This window comes from Antechinus flavipes, chromosome 4 (genome assembly GCF_016432865.1).
Source record: "Antechinus flavipes isolate AdamAnt ecotype Samford, QLD, Australia chromosome 4, AdamAnt_v2, whole genome shotgun sequence".
NCBI lineage: Eukaryota > Metazoa > Chordata > Mammalia > Dasyuromorphia > Dasyuridae > Antechinus > Antechinus flavipes.
The window spans coordinates 26,045,320-26,061,523 of record NC_067401.1 but is presented as its reverse complement, the minus strand read 5'-3'; the positions used below and the strand labels follow the sequence as shown (position 1 = coordinate 26,061,523).

Genomic DNA, 16,204 nt, shown 5'->3' with positions numbered 1-16,204 from the left:
TCTGGGAGATGACTAAGAACCATTACATTGAATTCCCAATCCCTATATTTTTGTCTGGCTGCATTTTGGATTTCCTTCACAGGCTAATTGTACAATATTTCAGATTCTGATTCTTTTGTACAGCAAAATAACGGTTTGGTCATGTATACTTGTGTATCTAATTTATACTTTAATATATTTAACATCTACTGGTCATCCTGCCATCTAGGAGAGGGGGTGGAGGGAAGGAGGGGAAAACTTGGAACAAAAGATTTGGCAATTGTCAATGCTGTAAAATTACCCATGCATATAACTTGTAAATAAAAAGCTATTAAAAAAAAAAAAAAAAAAAGAAAAAGAAAATGCCAATATGGATCAGCTGGTCCCCTATAACAAGCAGCAGCCAGCCGGATACTGTTGAAGTGAATGAAGCTTGGCAGTACTTCTTCCAAGAGTGACAGCAATCACCTAAGATAACCCTGTAGCACATTTAAACATTAATTACCTTGTTTCATGAGACACGTGGGTCTAACAGCAATGTGATTAAAACTTCCCTAGTTCTTCAACTTCAAATCACTGTTTTTATACAGATCATTCTTACCATTCAGGAAAGCCTACATAGATACATTCACCCTGGATTGTTTGGCAACATTGCTTACTATTTATTAGCAAAGAAATAACACTCTAAATACCACAAAGTATAAGGAGGCTGGCAATAACCACTCAGTCGGCTTTCTCAAAGTTAGTCCAATGACTGAAGAAAAACAAACCAACCACCAATATCTGGGCCTCAATTCCAAAATGTGCATCATTTTCCCTTTTCAAGAAAAGGAAGATGCTAGTGTCATATTTAAAATTCTTCTGTGGGACAAAAACACTTCACAGAACTAGTAGAATACTGATTATTTTTATCAACTGAAGCCCCCCAATAGCCCAATTACAAACAGGACTTACATTTTCTTTGTATGAAAGCCTTTTATTACAATTTGTTCATCTCTTTCTTCACTCAGCAAGACCAAATAACCTATGGACCATGTCTAACAACATTCCACCCTTACCTTTGCAATGAAAATGTAGTTTTTCAACTTTTCTTTGGGACCAAACCTGGTAATTATAATGGTAAGTCTTTTGGTTTGAAAACATTTTTGATCACATATTTACATGAGGCAAAGAAATTAAAATTAGACAAAATCTCTTATTGCTGATTTGTCACATAATAATTTACTAAGGACTTACTTATACATACTTTAAAGTAGAAATCTGAAAATACACTCTCCTTTGCAAGGGTAAGAAGTACACAGGTATGATATATTGCATATATTCAGATTTTTAAAAAATACACAGGTCTAATTTGCGTCTTCCTTTATTTCCCCTTTAAAAAATATTATTTGTCATAAGGGGTGGCTTGATTGGGAAGAAAGGGAGGAACAGAGAAATTTAAGTAAAATGAAAACAAAAAATTTCATTTAAAAATTTTAAAGAACTTGCTTTAGTAAATACAAACAATATTACCGGTAAGGAGTTGCCTCTGGGCAACTTTGCCTTTCTATTATCCAAGGAAAATCCAATTCTTAGAATACTGTGGAAACAGTATCCCAATTCACAAGCCAAAGTCTTTGTACCTCTTTCAGATCCCTTCCTGTCTCCCAGCATTCACTAAAGAGCTAAAAATGATGTGTCACACTGTACCAAAGAACTTTTGGAGGCACTTGAAAAAACTTCAGGGGCTAGGTCAGTAGGCTTCTAGAAATCAATAAAATAATATCCTCCTGGCTTTCCCACAGTTGGCAGGGGGCTGGGTAGACAGCGGATGCCCCCCATGCATCACCATTCCTTCCTGAGTTACTGTCAACAAACACACAGACTCAAACATCTAACTATTCCCCATCCTTCTGGGAGCAAGACAGCCAAAGAGAACAAGAACTTTTCAGGTCTCTACTAACCCAGCCAGCATATGCTTCATTTAGACCCTTCTAAAGAAAGGCTCCTTTTGCCCCATGTTTGCCACCAAAGAATGAAGCTAATGCCCCTTCTGGACTCTTGAAGGACTAGTGCTTTAATTAGGGAGGAAGAGGAGAGAAGGGAAATTTGAAGCATAGGGTGCAGAGGTGAATATTGAAAACTATCTCTGCATGCATTTGGAAAAATATAAAGCTATTATTATATTAAAAAAAAAAAAAAAAAGAAAACCATTCAACACTTATAATGAAGCTGCTATTCACCACAAAATCCTGCTTTTTAGCACAAATACTTCAATGATCTTACAAGGCAACAAATAATGAGATGGTACAATCTCCAGAATTAAACTTGAAGGTAGCCTAAATGGGATAGAAAAACTTCCAGATATGCTAAAAATGCTAATTGGGCTGTGACCAATTACTTGAAATGGAGCGCACTCAGAAATGGTGTCAAGGAAAAAATCCACCAAGAAAGGGAGATAATGGAGTATGTAGGGCATGACAGGTAACTTGGACCAGACAAGCTCAGTGATGCACTCAGCCAAAAACCAGTCAACAGTCAAAGATCTGGGGAAAGGCCTCCAAAGCCCTGGGGGAGTCTCCTGTGAAGGATTCAAGGCAGGGTAGCAATGAGATTCCCACAGACCCAATGGGGAGTCACATCCATAAGTTTATATGCCTGTCCAAGTTCCACAGAACTCAGCTCACGATTATCCACTTGATAAGCACTTAATAAACATTTGTATAATCAATTAGATTCTTTGTGAAAGAGCAGAAAGAGCCAATCTCACACAGCCTATAGTTTGAGAGGATTCCTAGTATCAATTTTGTAACTGAATTTGGATCCTTCTATTTGCCCCAGTTTATGTTTAACTCAACATATTACTGAACTCTTTTTTAACAAAAGAGTTGCTAAACACCTACAACTATAGCATTCTTATGCAAGGAAATGTCATTTTCAGTGTATGGTCTCTAATGTTTAACATGCTAACATTCTCTTCTCCACTATTCAATTCACAGGATGCAATTATATACACAAAAAATTTAGGAGTACGTGTGTATGTAAACCAAGACTTCTACAAAATCACCATGAACAAAGTATTGCCTGAATTCTGTGCCCTTTCCCTGTAGCCCACAATGGGGTTTAGGTAACACTAATCCATCCTCCTATTCTTTCTTGGAACCAAAGTCATGAATTTATACAGCAGCTGCAGGCAACATTTGTGGAATGAATGGCTGGGGCCAGGAGATGCCATTTTGGCCCATGGATTAGCAGATGCTAACTTGACTAAGAATTAAACATTGCTGAGGACTGTTTAGCCCCCAAAGTTGCCAGATGTGTTAAAGAAAATTAAAGAGGAAAATTCCAGCAACTAAAAAGTCTAAAGATATTTTTCGATTATTCCCAGTCTTCCTACCTAATAAAGACTCTCCCAGATCTGATGTTATTAATCACTTCAGCTCCTTCACCACCTAGGATGAAGGGCTTCCCATTTTTTACTTGCCTTTCAGTTCCATGAGCAACAAAACACCCGCTGCTCCAAGTATTTCTGCCCTTCTTCTTACATAACTTCTTATCCCTTTCTAAACTCTCCTGTATTTATGCCTGTCATCTGAGCTGATTCACACCCTAGTACATAGTGTTAGGGAATGCTTGAAGCTTTTTTTTAGAGAAACAAAACACCAAAATCTTAAATAAAAAAAAAAGAGGGAGAAAATTTCATAGCAAGTAACTTCTCAAACTCCAATACTATGAAGCTTTTGTGTTTCAGTTGGCTATTCATACAAATAACATGAAAGTTAAAAAAAAAATGTTCAAGAGATTCAAGAAATATTTCTTACACCTACTATGTGCTGGGCACTACAAAGGTTTTAACAATGACTAAGAAATAGGTATTTTCCCCAAGAAGCTTACGATCTAGTAGTAAAATCAGGTAAGTACATAAACAAACATGACACTGAGCAGAATGTAAGTGCTATGAGAGAGGTATAAAGAAAAAGCACTATGATGGAAAGGAACTCTCACATTCATTTTAGGGGCAGAGGACAAATCAGGGAAAGCTTCATCAAAAATATTAACAGCTGAGAAAGGCCTTTTAGGAAAGGGAGGCTTTCAAAAGGCAGAGATGATGGTGGAAGGGTTTAAAGGTAATAAAAGTAAGACGTGGAAAAGCACTGGGTGTGTTCAGAGAACACAATAATAAGAATGATTAATTAATAAGATGATTTTAGAAGAGAGGGACATAGATCAGGAGAGATAAGGCTAGAAAAGGAAGACTTGAATGCCAGGCTACATTTTCATTCAGTAAGCATTCAGGAATCAATTTAAAAAAAAATTTTTTGGGGGGGGGGCGGGGGATGTAATAGGAAGAAAACTAAGCCTTAAGAAGATTAATCCTGCTTTATTGGACAAATGAAAGGAGAATCTAATGAGTTAGGAGATGATTCCAATAACCTAAGCGTAAAGGGCCTCAATCCTGAACTCAGGAGAGACAACATGAGTATAAAGTGAGAATCTGAAAGATTTGACTATTGACTAAGTGAGGAGGGTAAAAGAAAAAGGAATCAAAATTGTTTCTAGAGCCTTGGGCTTAAGTAATAAAGCCTCATGATTCCATGAACAGAGATCAAAGTAGCTGAAGCTGCTTTATTTATTTTTTTCCCTAGGATTACATCAAGGAAAGAAGGAATGAATTCTGTTTCTCTGAACTAATCAAAATCCATCTACCTTTAAAGCTGAAGGGAATGGATAAAGTTGAAAACTCACTCCATCAAGGGATCAGCTATGTCAGCAAAGCAGGTCAGAGAAAGAATATAAAAACGTCCTATAGAATCGAAGATTTACGGAACAGAAGTGAATGCAAGGGATAATGCTATAAAAAATTACCCTGGCATGCGTTCTATCAATAAAAAGTTATTAAAAAAAAAAAAAAGAAAGAAAGAAAAGAAATAGGGAATACCACAAAAAAAAAAAAAAAAAAAAAAAAAGAATTGAAGATTTATATCAGATGTCTCTGTATCCCCAGAAAGCTTTGTTAAAAGAATTCTCAAAAGGCAAAACCTAGAAATGAATGAGTAAAAAAAAAATGTTCATATATTATTTATCTTGCAACTCAAAGAAAAACATCCTTTTTAATTGTATGGTTTACTCCAGTATATACAATCTCTCATTTTTTCTGATCTGAAATTAAGCAGCTGAAAAATCTTTTAAATGTTAATTTACTTTTTTCTTTCAGCTTTGGAATAACCATTGATTGCTTTGATCAAAAGAAATCTGTGAGGTGAAAATACTCCTTACCATCCTACTGACATTAGAATTTTTTAAATCAGAAGCAAACTGCATTAGTCTGTCAAAGGAAAAACATCTTTGAAAAGCTAGGATCCAGAGAAACACAAACTAATCAACTTGGGATTAGATGAGTTCTCCAAATATGAAAGCAGGGGTACAAGAAGGAATTGAAAGCCAACTGCAAACTCTCAGTCCTTTCTCCATCACAGAATTCGGACCATATCCAAGTTTTCCTAAGTTTATTTATGACCACAAGTCAAGAGGTCCACTATTTAAGAGGCACATTTGTGATACCACTCCCTCTCTGTCTCAAAAATCATTTTGCCTTTGTAAAAGGCAGTTTACAAAAGTCAAAGAAATGGTCAGAAAAAAATGCCCATGCACTTGAATTGAATTGGGATTAAAATTATTTATTACACCCATAAGAAAAATTGGAAGAAAACTAGAACAGGTATTTTTCATACTATGTTTAGTTACAGAAGATATAATAATTTCAAAGCTTTTGCAAGAAGAAAATCAATGTAGTTAGGATAAGAAGGAAAGTTGAAGATTAAGGAAAAAATAACTCTTTGCATTTAATATCTCAGATAAGGCCCTGATATTAAAGATATATGGAATTAACACAAATATATTGGAACAAGAATTATTTCCCAATGAATAGTGGTTAAAGCAAACAAACAATTCTCAAAAACTGAAAACTACTAACAACCCTAGGAAAGTCTGCTCCAAATCACTTAGAAAAGAATTCTAAATAAAATGACTTTTAAGTTTTACTTCACACTCAGAAAAGTGTCAAAAACAGTAAAAGTTGAAAATAAATGTTGCAAGGACTGGGGAAAGATAAGCAAACTAAAATACTTTTGATGGAACTAAGAATTAGTACAATCATTCCAGAAAACAATTTGGAATTATGCTCATGAAATGACTAATATATTCATACTCTTTGAATATGTTATATATATATATGTGTGTATGTATATGCAAACACATGCAAACATACATTCTCCATGGAGGTTTTTTTTTTAAAAAGTTCCACCAATACCAAAATATTTATAGAAAAATATTTTTTTGTGGTAGCAAAAAACTGAACACAAAGTAGGGATGTACCAAGTGAAATGGTTAAACAAAGTAGCAAGTGGATATAAAAGAATCTAAGTCAAAATTCAAAGCAGCGCAGGAAGTCTTATGAATTGATACAGGGAAAAAAAGCAGAACAAGGAAAACAATCAAATTGTGACAACTAAGTAAATGAGTCTCCTGTCTCAGGTGAGGACTGCTGGGCTTATGAACCACCATGAACATCATCAGACTCAGTGAAAGTTATTACTTTTTTTTTTTTTTAAACAAAACTGCACTCTTTTCCTTTTCCTTCCTACCTCTATTTCTTGTTACAAAGGACTGTTCAATGGCAAATAAAAGTGAAGAATATATTTAGAAACAAAGGTGATATAAAAATAAAAGTTACCAGTGACAGTTTTGCAAATAATGAAACCAAACTGAGTTGGGAATAGTTTTTCCAAGAACCAAGGCAGGATCAGAGGCTATTAGAAATGAGCAATTGCTCCCAGGAGCATTCTGCCTCACCCCTCTCCCAGCCCCACCACCAGCCATCCTCAGTCCCTTTCCCTCTGCCTAACGTTCCACCCATGTATTCCAACAGTGATGACTTTGCTCCAGATTTCACCATCACATTAACCCTTCTGACCTTTGTCAAAACAGGAAAAGCTCAGACAGTTATCCTTGTGCTACCACAGAAATAAAGTTACTTCTCAAGATGCTATAGAAGTCACCCCAGTCTGAAAACTATTATCAACAATAACCTGAGGACACAGGGAAACAGAGAACAGAGCAGATCAAAGATTGTGCATGGCTGATGGACTCCATCTCTCATCTCATAGAAGCCACAAAGTTTGAGTTACTGAAATTCAAAGGACTCAACTGTGGAATGTGGTCTCTGTATCTACCACAAATGGAAATGTAGGAGGGAGGAAAACAAGTCAGAGAAAAGAAACAAGACCCTTAGCTATCTGTCAGCACTTCTGTGGGCTAGCCAGGAACATCTGATGACTTCAGGGTGAATGTTCTGCTGAAGACTGTAAGAACAGACAAGCACGTGTGCACTATTTGTAGTGTCAATGCTGCTAATTAAGCTCAGTGATGTCAGGAGTTCATCCTCTTTGTATTCCAAGCACCAGATCCAGTTCAATACTGGCAAGTTTACTTAGGCACCTTCTTTCTATTCAATAGAATACGAGAGATAGATACCTTTAGGTATCAAGAGTAACCAGGCAAGAATATGGATTAGTGGGGTGGGGGCTATCTTTTCTACCAAGGGTGAATGGTGGCAAGCACTACCTTCAGAGAAGGGGGCTAATTGCCATTCTGGAGCTAGGACGGGCAGGTGTTGGTGCCAAGTTCAAACTGGAGCTTTCACTCGAATTAGATAGATGACCAAGTCTCTAGACTCCACTTATAACTTCCTGAGGTGATGGTAAAATACTTTGAAAACCTTAAAATAGCATATCAATTATATAGTAGAAGGTAAAAATCTGGACAAATATAAAAGAAAAAAATAAGAACAAAAAGCTGATGTAGCTGATGATTAACAAACTTTATACTAAAGAACAACAAACATATTAAGGAATCTTTCTGTCATCAAACAACAGCTGCCACAATCACTTTAGTGATAGCATCTTCAGCACAAGCAAGGGGGTTGACTTAAAGGACCTTTCCTTTAAGGGCAGTGACCTAGTACATGTGCTCAACTCTATCCCAGACCTCAGTGCCCCAACTTGCTTTTTCACATCTATTCTTCTCCAGCTAAGAAAGAATGATTTTGGCATTCCTAACCTGCCATTGGGCCTGACCAATCACTAGTCCACCTGCCGTGGACATGTTGGCAGTCATGTCTCAATACCACATACACCAGATTCTCTTCCTTCTCATGCCTTAGTCATTTCCCCACCATCTCCTCCCCCTTTCTTATATTCAAAACCTCAGAATCCTGATCTGGAAAATGAAGATAATTTCTTAACTAATCTACCTTAATAATAAGTTAATATCTTAAATTAATGTCTAAATGCATGAAAGCAGGAGTCAGAATAGGACTTTAAAGACTTGATTGCCCAGAAGCAATCAATCAGTAAGTGCCTACTATGTACACTTCTAAGTGCTAGGAAATAAAGGAAACAATACATACATAATAATATATTCTAGTACTTAAATATCTGAACTGAAGCAAATGAAACAATCTCTTGAGAACTGTGGGTATGTGGTTTGATGTAAACCTTGAACCTAGGTGAATTTAAGGAAAACAAAGGGCCCAGATTCACCTGAAAGATTGGTAAAGAAAATGCTAGGATATAAATGAGATTTTGAAACATTTTCCTTCTCCTAATACCAAGAAAACATGCAAAAAGTAAAAAAAAAACAAAGGGGAAAATATGGTGGTCTTTATAATATGCTTTAGGATGTACAAAACATTTTCCATTTACTGTCTAGCTTTCTTTCACAATAAAGACAGGTCCCCCACTTTTACCAGTGGGGAAGCTTGAGAACCTAGAGGATTAAGAGACCTGCCATAATGTGCAAGGCAGAATTTTGACCCACTTCTCATCTGACCACAAAGTAAACAAGCTTTTCACCAAGCTGTGCCATCTTTCAGGGAGGCCTGGAAACTTACAACTTTGTTCTTAATGCTCTTCATCTAGAGACTCACCTACCCTTCTCTATAAAGACCTCTGATATTTGATACAGTTGGGTTTTTGGAATATACAGAATCCTTCAAAATGTGAATGGATAATCGAGATGGAAAGGGGAAAAAAGGCAATGTCCTGTCACTATTCCTAAATTCCACAACCTTGAAGAAAACTTTAGAAAATCCTAATTCCAGCTTCGCTTTTCCCCTTACCAGTCCCTTGGAGAAAAAGAACAATGATCATCATCCTGGGAAAGTGCCAATTCAGCATCCATATTCCTTGATATTCCACAATAAGGAGGGAAAGGAAAAAAAAGCTACTGTTGCTATGAGGAAAGGCCAAGGAGCAGAATCTTCCACAGATGTTATTCCCTTCTTCCTCCACCTCTCCAGACCCCACTCCAAACAACAATACCAAACCCTTCTTCTAGCAGCAGGAGCAACCACAGAAGTAGTCCACTACTAAGCACTACCATGATTCCACATGTGAAAACTTCAAATTTCTAATCGCTATGCAGCTACCAGGGACAAAAGCAGCAGTTCCTGATGTTCCCATTTAGCTTACAGATATAAAGGAATAAGATCTTCTTGTACAATGTCTACCACCATTATATAGAATGTTCTAAAACATGTCTTCAGCTTCAAGTGACCTCTTCTCCCCCTGAATCCTTGCCCCTCACCCCACCATCAAATTACTACATATCCCCAATCATATAATGGTCTTGGTACATATCCAAAATGTCTCCTTGTCTTCATAATATACCTCATATTTGAATTATATATCATCAAGATCCTACATAAATCAAATATTCCTTGGCTTATTAACCTACCTTACTCTTCCAGTCAGATTTATCTGGACATGCTGCTTAAAATCTGGATATTTGGATGCCAAATATGCAAAATCTGGAGGCTTATCCTTGTACCTGTTCCTTGCATGCATTGATTTATTCAAAGCCATCCTAAAAGAATAAAATAGTAACATTTAGTACAAAACAGAAAACAAGTTATCACAATACCCAATATTTAATTCTATTATATCTTTGTCAATCAAATCAAAAGCTAAAAATTAAAATTTAAAATATAAGTGCATCATCTTTTTAAAAAAAAACAAAAGAACAGCTACCTTTTTTGGAGTATCTTATCTTTAAGTGATAAGATTCAGTATCATGTGCTTTCCTAAGTTATTATAGTAAGATGATGATCATCTTCCTGGAATCAACTGATGAGGGCAGAGAAGCAGTGGTTTGTTGTCTAAGCAAACTGATTCCCAACTCTGGTTTCACTATATCCTTGAGTGTTTCCACTTTTTCCAAGTAATTGAGGAAATCTACATCAAGACAAAAAATAAAAATAATTCTCAGAATAAAGTCATAAAACCACGAACATAGTTAAATCAAAATCCCAAAAAGGTTTCTGTTCAAGGAATAGTCTGTCTCTAAGATCTGTGCAGAAGAAAGGAATTTATGACCAAAGAAAGACTAAAGAACATTATGAAATACAAAATAGATAATTTTGTTTATATTAAATTTAAAAGGTTTTGTATAAACAAAACCAATGCAGCCAAAACTATAAGGGAAACAGAAAGCTGGGGGAAATTTTTTACATCCAGTGTTTCTGATAAAGACCTCATTTCTAAAATATATAGAAAACTGACTCAGATTTATAAGAAGCCATTACCCAATTTGTAAATGTTAAAATTTCTAGTCATATGAAAAAATGCTCTAAATCACTATTGATTAGAGAAAGGCAAATGAAGACAACTCTGAGATACCACTTCAAACCTCTCAGATTGACTAAGATGACAAGAAAAAATAAGGATAAACATTGGAGGGAATGTGGGAAAACCAAGACTCGGAATACATTGTTAGTGGAGTTGTAAATTGATTCTCACACTGAGGAGAGCAATTTGAAACTATGCCCAAAGGGCTATAAAACTGTGCATCCAGCAGTGTCTCTACTAGGTCTGTATCCCAAAAAGATTAAAAAGGGAAAAGACCCCCATTTTTGTACATGTAGCGGTCCTCTTTGTAGTAGCAAGGAACTGGAAATTGAATGAATACCCTTCAATTGAGGAATGGCTGAATATGGTATGGTATGAAATACGAATGGAATAAAATATTATTGTTCTAAAAGAAATGATTAGTGGACTGATTTCAGAAAAGTCTGGAAAGACTTATATGAATTGAAGCTAAGTGAAGTGAGTAGAACCAAGAGAATATTGTACACAGTAAACAAGATCATGTGGTTATCAACTCTGATGGACCTGACTCTTTTCAACAATAAGTGATTCAATTCCAAACAGACTTGTGAAGGAAAGAACCATCTGCATCCAGAGAGAGAACTATGGAGAACGAATGTAGATCAAAGCAGAGCATTTTCATCTTTTTTGTTCTTTTTTTTTTCTTTGATCTGATTTTTTCTTGTGTAGCAAGATGGATATGGAAATATATTTAGAAGAATTGTACATATTTAACCTACATTGGATTGCTTGCTGTCTAGGGGAGAAGGGGAAAGTGGGAGAAAAATCTAGAACACAAGGTTTCGCAAAGATGAATGTTGAAAACTTCTTTGTATGTATTTGGAAAAATTAAAAACTTTCCCACTCTTTTTGTTGTTATTTGCTTGCATTTATTTCTTTTTTTTTCCAGTTTAATTTGATTTTTCTTGTGCGACAAGATAATTGTATAAATATGTATGCATATATTGGATTTAACACATATTTCTACCACGTTTAACATATATTGGATCACTTGCCATCTAGGAGAAGGGAGGAAAAAATTGGAACACAAGGTTTTGCAAGGGTTAATGTCAAAAAATTATCCATGCATATATTTTGAAAAATAAAAAGCTTTAATTTAAAAAATGAAAAAAAAGAATTAAATGACAATTACCAATAACAAGACAAATACATTTAGCTACAGATATCAACTACTGAAAAGAGAATTCTTTTTAAAGACAATTTCTCCCACTATATCACTTTAGTCATTCAGTTGTCTGTAATAGTTCAAGTCCTTATATAGAGTTAAAATGATTTTTTGCAAATGTACTATTTCATTTTTAAACTGAAAGTGTTCTTGACCAGGTAGAACTCAACAGAGTTATATAGAAGTCCATGAATCAGAGACAGATAAAGCACTCAGAACTTACACTTAATCCTTCTCAGATCATTGTGTAATTTCACCTCAGTCCTTCCCTGTGGGGTGGGGGTGGGAGGGTCCTCTCTCCTTTTCTGTAGCCCTCTAGAGTAAGGACCTACAGATCTCCTGGCCCTTAGCCCAAAAACTGTTCTCCTTAATTCCAACCCTTTTAGGTTTACTGCCAACATCTGATGGAAAGGGTCACCAAAAGCAAGAGTGTCAAGCTCAAAGAGAAATGAGGACCACTCATCTGTAAGTAAATATCTTGAGGGCCACATACTGACTCAGTTTTTAAATGGAGTATCTATAAATATTTCTCAATTATATTTTAATCTGGCTTGTCTGCATGGGGATTGGGAGGAGAGGAGCAACTGGGACAAAGAAAAAGGTGGGAAAAAAGGAAAGAGGATAGGACCTACAAAAGTGTGAGATGATGTACAAACCCATTAAATATGGAGACTGTTTGCAAGATAATGCCAATGCCAGGAAGACTGCTACTAAGTAGACTATCCAATTAGGTACATAAGAAATACTGAATAAATTAATCTAAAAAAGGAAGGATTTTTTTTTTTTTAAAGGGAAGATAGAAACACTACTGACTATCAAAGCAAATTACAATTGTAAACTCTGGAGAGGCAGGGGTCTCAGATTTGGAATGTTATATAGGTAGACTTTAAAAGGCATTTTGTGTTAATAATTTAACATGATATAGTCATCAAGTCATTAATATAAGTGGCTAGTTATTAAAAGTACAAAAGATGTTCCTTTTGCTTTGAAGCTAATATTCTAATACTTCAAATAACTCTAAACTAACAGAGGGGTTTCAGGCAAAGAAAAAAAGTTCATCACCCTGCAGGGCAAATCCCTGGAGGAATATATCTCCCAGTCATCTTGCCAAGTTTAGGCTCTATCAACATAACCTTCTAGAACACAGGGTAACAGCCATCTACAATGAGGGAGCAGAACAGGAACTTAGTAGAGGGAAGGCTGTGTACAACAATCAGAGATCAGTAAAACTGACAATCCCAAAGAATTATTTTCTCATTCATCTAATGTAAATTGTAGTATACCCTTTTCCAGACTGAAGCTGGTACAAAAATGTCCTAAAAAGGTTCAAATCAAGATCATTTCACTTCACTTTGATTTCTCTCAGCTGAGAAAAGTCATCACCACTCTACCTGCTGACATCCATTCCATCTTTTTAAGCCCAGACCAAATGTGAGGTCCTCATAAAATCTTCCCCACCCCATCAATTCAGTGATGTCCTTTCCAAACTCACATCTCAAAAAAACAAAAACAAAACAAAACAAAAAACCCCACAAGTATTATGTTTGCATTGCTCTTTTCTCCTTATATTATAGTTTATTACTGTCTATTGAGGAACTATGTAGTGGATAAAGTTAGCCTCAGGTCCAGAACCTGACTCTGATCCATCTGGGTGACTCTAGGAGAGTCTCTTAACCTAGCAATGCTTTTTAACAGGGTAATCACAATTTTTGGTCTCAGGACCCCTTTATACTCTTTAATTACTTAAGACACCAAAGAGCTTTTTGTTTATCAGGGCTATAGCTAATGGTATTTATTATTTGCAGTATTAAAATTTAAATGCCTTAATATCATTGTGAAAATTATTTTAACCTCATTTCTTTAACATCTGAAAACCTTTCAGGAACTCTAAAGGTCCCTGGACTACACTTTAATAAAGGCAGTTGCTCCAGAAAATTTGCTGGAACAAACATAGAGATGATGTTGACCTAAGTTTCCTCATTCAGAAGTTTCGTATTGCCATGAATCACAGATCCAGTCCCTCTTCCCTGTTATGTGTATTATTTCTCTATATGACATAAACCCTACTAGGATATAAACTCAAAAAGATGGGGATCATGTCCTAAATGCATACTTCTCAGTGTCTAGAAGAGTGGTGAGCACTTGAACAATGTTTGCTGAACTATTAAAAAAACTCAGCATATCATGGCTTTTAAAAAAAATCCACATCCAATATAGTAGGGGCTATCTATGCCAGATACCTTAAAATTCACTATTCATTCCTGCTCCCTCCTTCCCCCCAACTCTCCAAGAGAACATTTTATTTTTAGGATAATTCAATGGCAAACATTTTCTTCTACATGTATACACATTGTCTTCGAATTCTATAGGTACGTTCCACTTACGTGTAAATTCTGAAATCAGATTAAAAACTCATTTAATAATTTTCTTGAAAGCAAAGGCTTTATGGCGACATCTTACAAAGCATAAATTTGTCAATTCGACTCTTCCAAAAAGCTTTCTGACAGCAACCCACAGAGCTAACACGGATCAAAAAAGTGATTCACCTTTGGGGAAATTAGTCATTCATAGGTTTCTTATGATGCTTAATCTGATTCTTCCCCAGTCATTTATTATTCTAGAAATTCTGATCCCACAGACTCCCAACACAGTTCCAGGAAACAGGGATAACGAGAAAAGGAGGGCACACAACATGACGGGGCACATCTCAAAATCATGGAAGAACTGGACGAGACCTTCATAAGCATCTGGTTCAATCCTTTGCAGGGGAGGAAACTGAGGCTGGAAAACCCAAAGAATCGACGGCGCAAGAGAAAGCCGATTCCCTGATTCTCTAGTCAAACGCCTTTCCCCTGTGCAAGCTATCTCAATACGACACTTAAGGAGTGTTTAAAGTGAACATGCCTGGGTAGTTTTAGATTTTAATCGACATATTTTGTTTGCTTCGACCTCACTTCTGAACTCGTGGGATAAATTCCAAATAAAAAAGTAGGAAAAAAGCAGTTCAGCCAAACCAAGACATCTGCAGTGGGTGACCGTTTATAAAACGTGGGAGCTCGAGTTCTGGGGGCAAAGGAGCGAGGTGAGGCCTCTCAGTCCACCTCGCTCGTTCTACACGTGGGGAAACTGAGAGCTCGGGTCGAAAGGGGAATCCGGGCAAAATGCAGAATTTGAATCAGGTCCTGGGCCGGGCTGCCCACCTCTCTTCGGTCTCGACCTTCAGCCTCTCCTTCCTCCCATCCCTCGCCCACTATCTGCAAGGGCAACTCTAGGCCTCGGCTCTCGCCCCAGGGCTCCCTGCCCCTCCTCCCCACCCCCCCCCCGCTCCGGGACTCGTCTGGCCGCCTCAGTTCGGGGTCTCTCCCGCAACCCCCAGTCAGGTGTCTGCCCTCCCAGCCAGACCGACCTCAGCCCCGTAGGCCCTAAGGGGTCACTTCGGTGACGTTGGCGCCCGGCCCGCTCACCCCCGAGCTCCAGTTATAACCTACCCCGGCCACAAGCTCAGCGCCGCCGCTGCCACCGCTTCAAGAGCCCAACACCCCTAGTAACGAACGCAAGCACGACGCGACCAGCGCGCCGCCATCTTGTACCGCGGTCTGAGTGGCCACGCCGCTCTCGCGAGGCTTAGCGGCCCCCACCCGAAGGGCAGAGCGGCAACTCTCGCGAGAGTCCAGAAATCCGTGAATAAGAGAGGGAAGAATGCGGTGGCCGCAGTGGCCCGCTAGGGGGCACTGGAAGGGAAGCACGTGGCGGGCGGGCGGGCGGAGGAACCTAGGCGGGTCGGCCATCTGTGATTGTGTGGTTAACACCTAGCCTTGGATTAGTGCGCTTTCCTGCCCTAGAGAGTAAAGAAAGAGTGTGGAATGGAATTCAACCCAATCTGGAAGCATTTATTAAACACCTAGCGTGTTCAGTTCAGTTCCTCTGCCCTAGCCCTCTCTGCCGGGATCTAGGGATGGCAAGGCAAAATGAAGCCCCTCCTGTCCTCGGGGAGTTTGCATTCAATTGAATGTAATTGAGGAGACAATTGGGGGAAACACGTGTAGCTAGAAGACTATGCGTCCGGGGACCACGCCATGATTTGATAGCACAAAACACTATCCTCCTTTGGAGGATAAACCGGCGCCCATTGCCCACGCTTACCGGGATTCCGCAGCTAGTTATGGCGGAGGACTGTTTGATTCACCAAGGTGACTCTTTCCCCATCGGGGCCAGGCATTCTGTGTGTGCACCACCTGGCTGCCCTTCTGAACATAGTAAGCGCTTAATGAATGCTGGGCTGGCTTCGCGTGAATTAACTGCACTTCCCCAGGTTGGTTGGTGGATAGTGTTGGTCTAAGAATCAGGAAGACTTGAA

General features: G+C 37.9%; 1 protein-coding gene across 1 annotated transcript in view; it reads right to left on the bottom strand.

The window, feature by feature from the left end:
• METTL16 (methyltransferase 16, N6-methyladenosine) overlaps nucleotides 1-15,446 on the bottom strand; it is a 57,975-nt gene extending 42,529 nt beyond the window's left edge. Inside the window, exons 1-3 of the mRNA XM_051992140.1 lie at nucleotides 15,336-15,446; nucleotides 10,047-10,250; nucleotides 9,754-9,882 (exon numbers count right to left, since the gene is read on the bottom strand). Of these exons, the coding sequence (XP_051848100.1) occupies nucleotides 9,754-9,881 (128 nt within the window). The 5' untranslated portion in view covers nucleotide 9,882; nucleotides 10,047-10,250; nucleotides 15,336-15,446. The remainder of the gene's footprint in view (nucleotides 1-9,753; nucleotides 9,883-10,046; nucleotides 10,251-15,335) is intronic.
• Nucleotides 15,447-16,204: the final 758 nt, after the last annotated feature.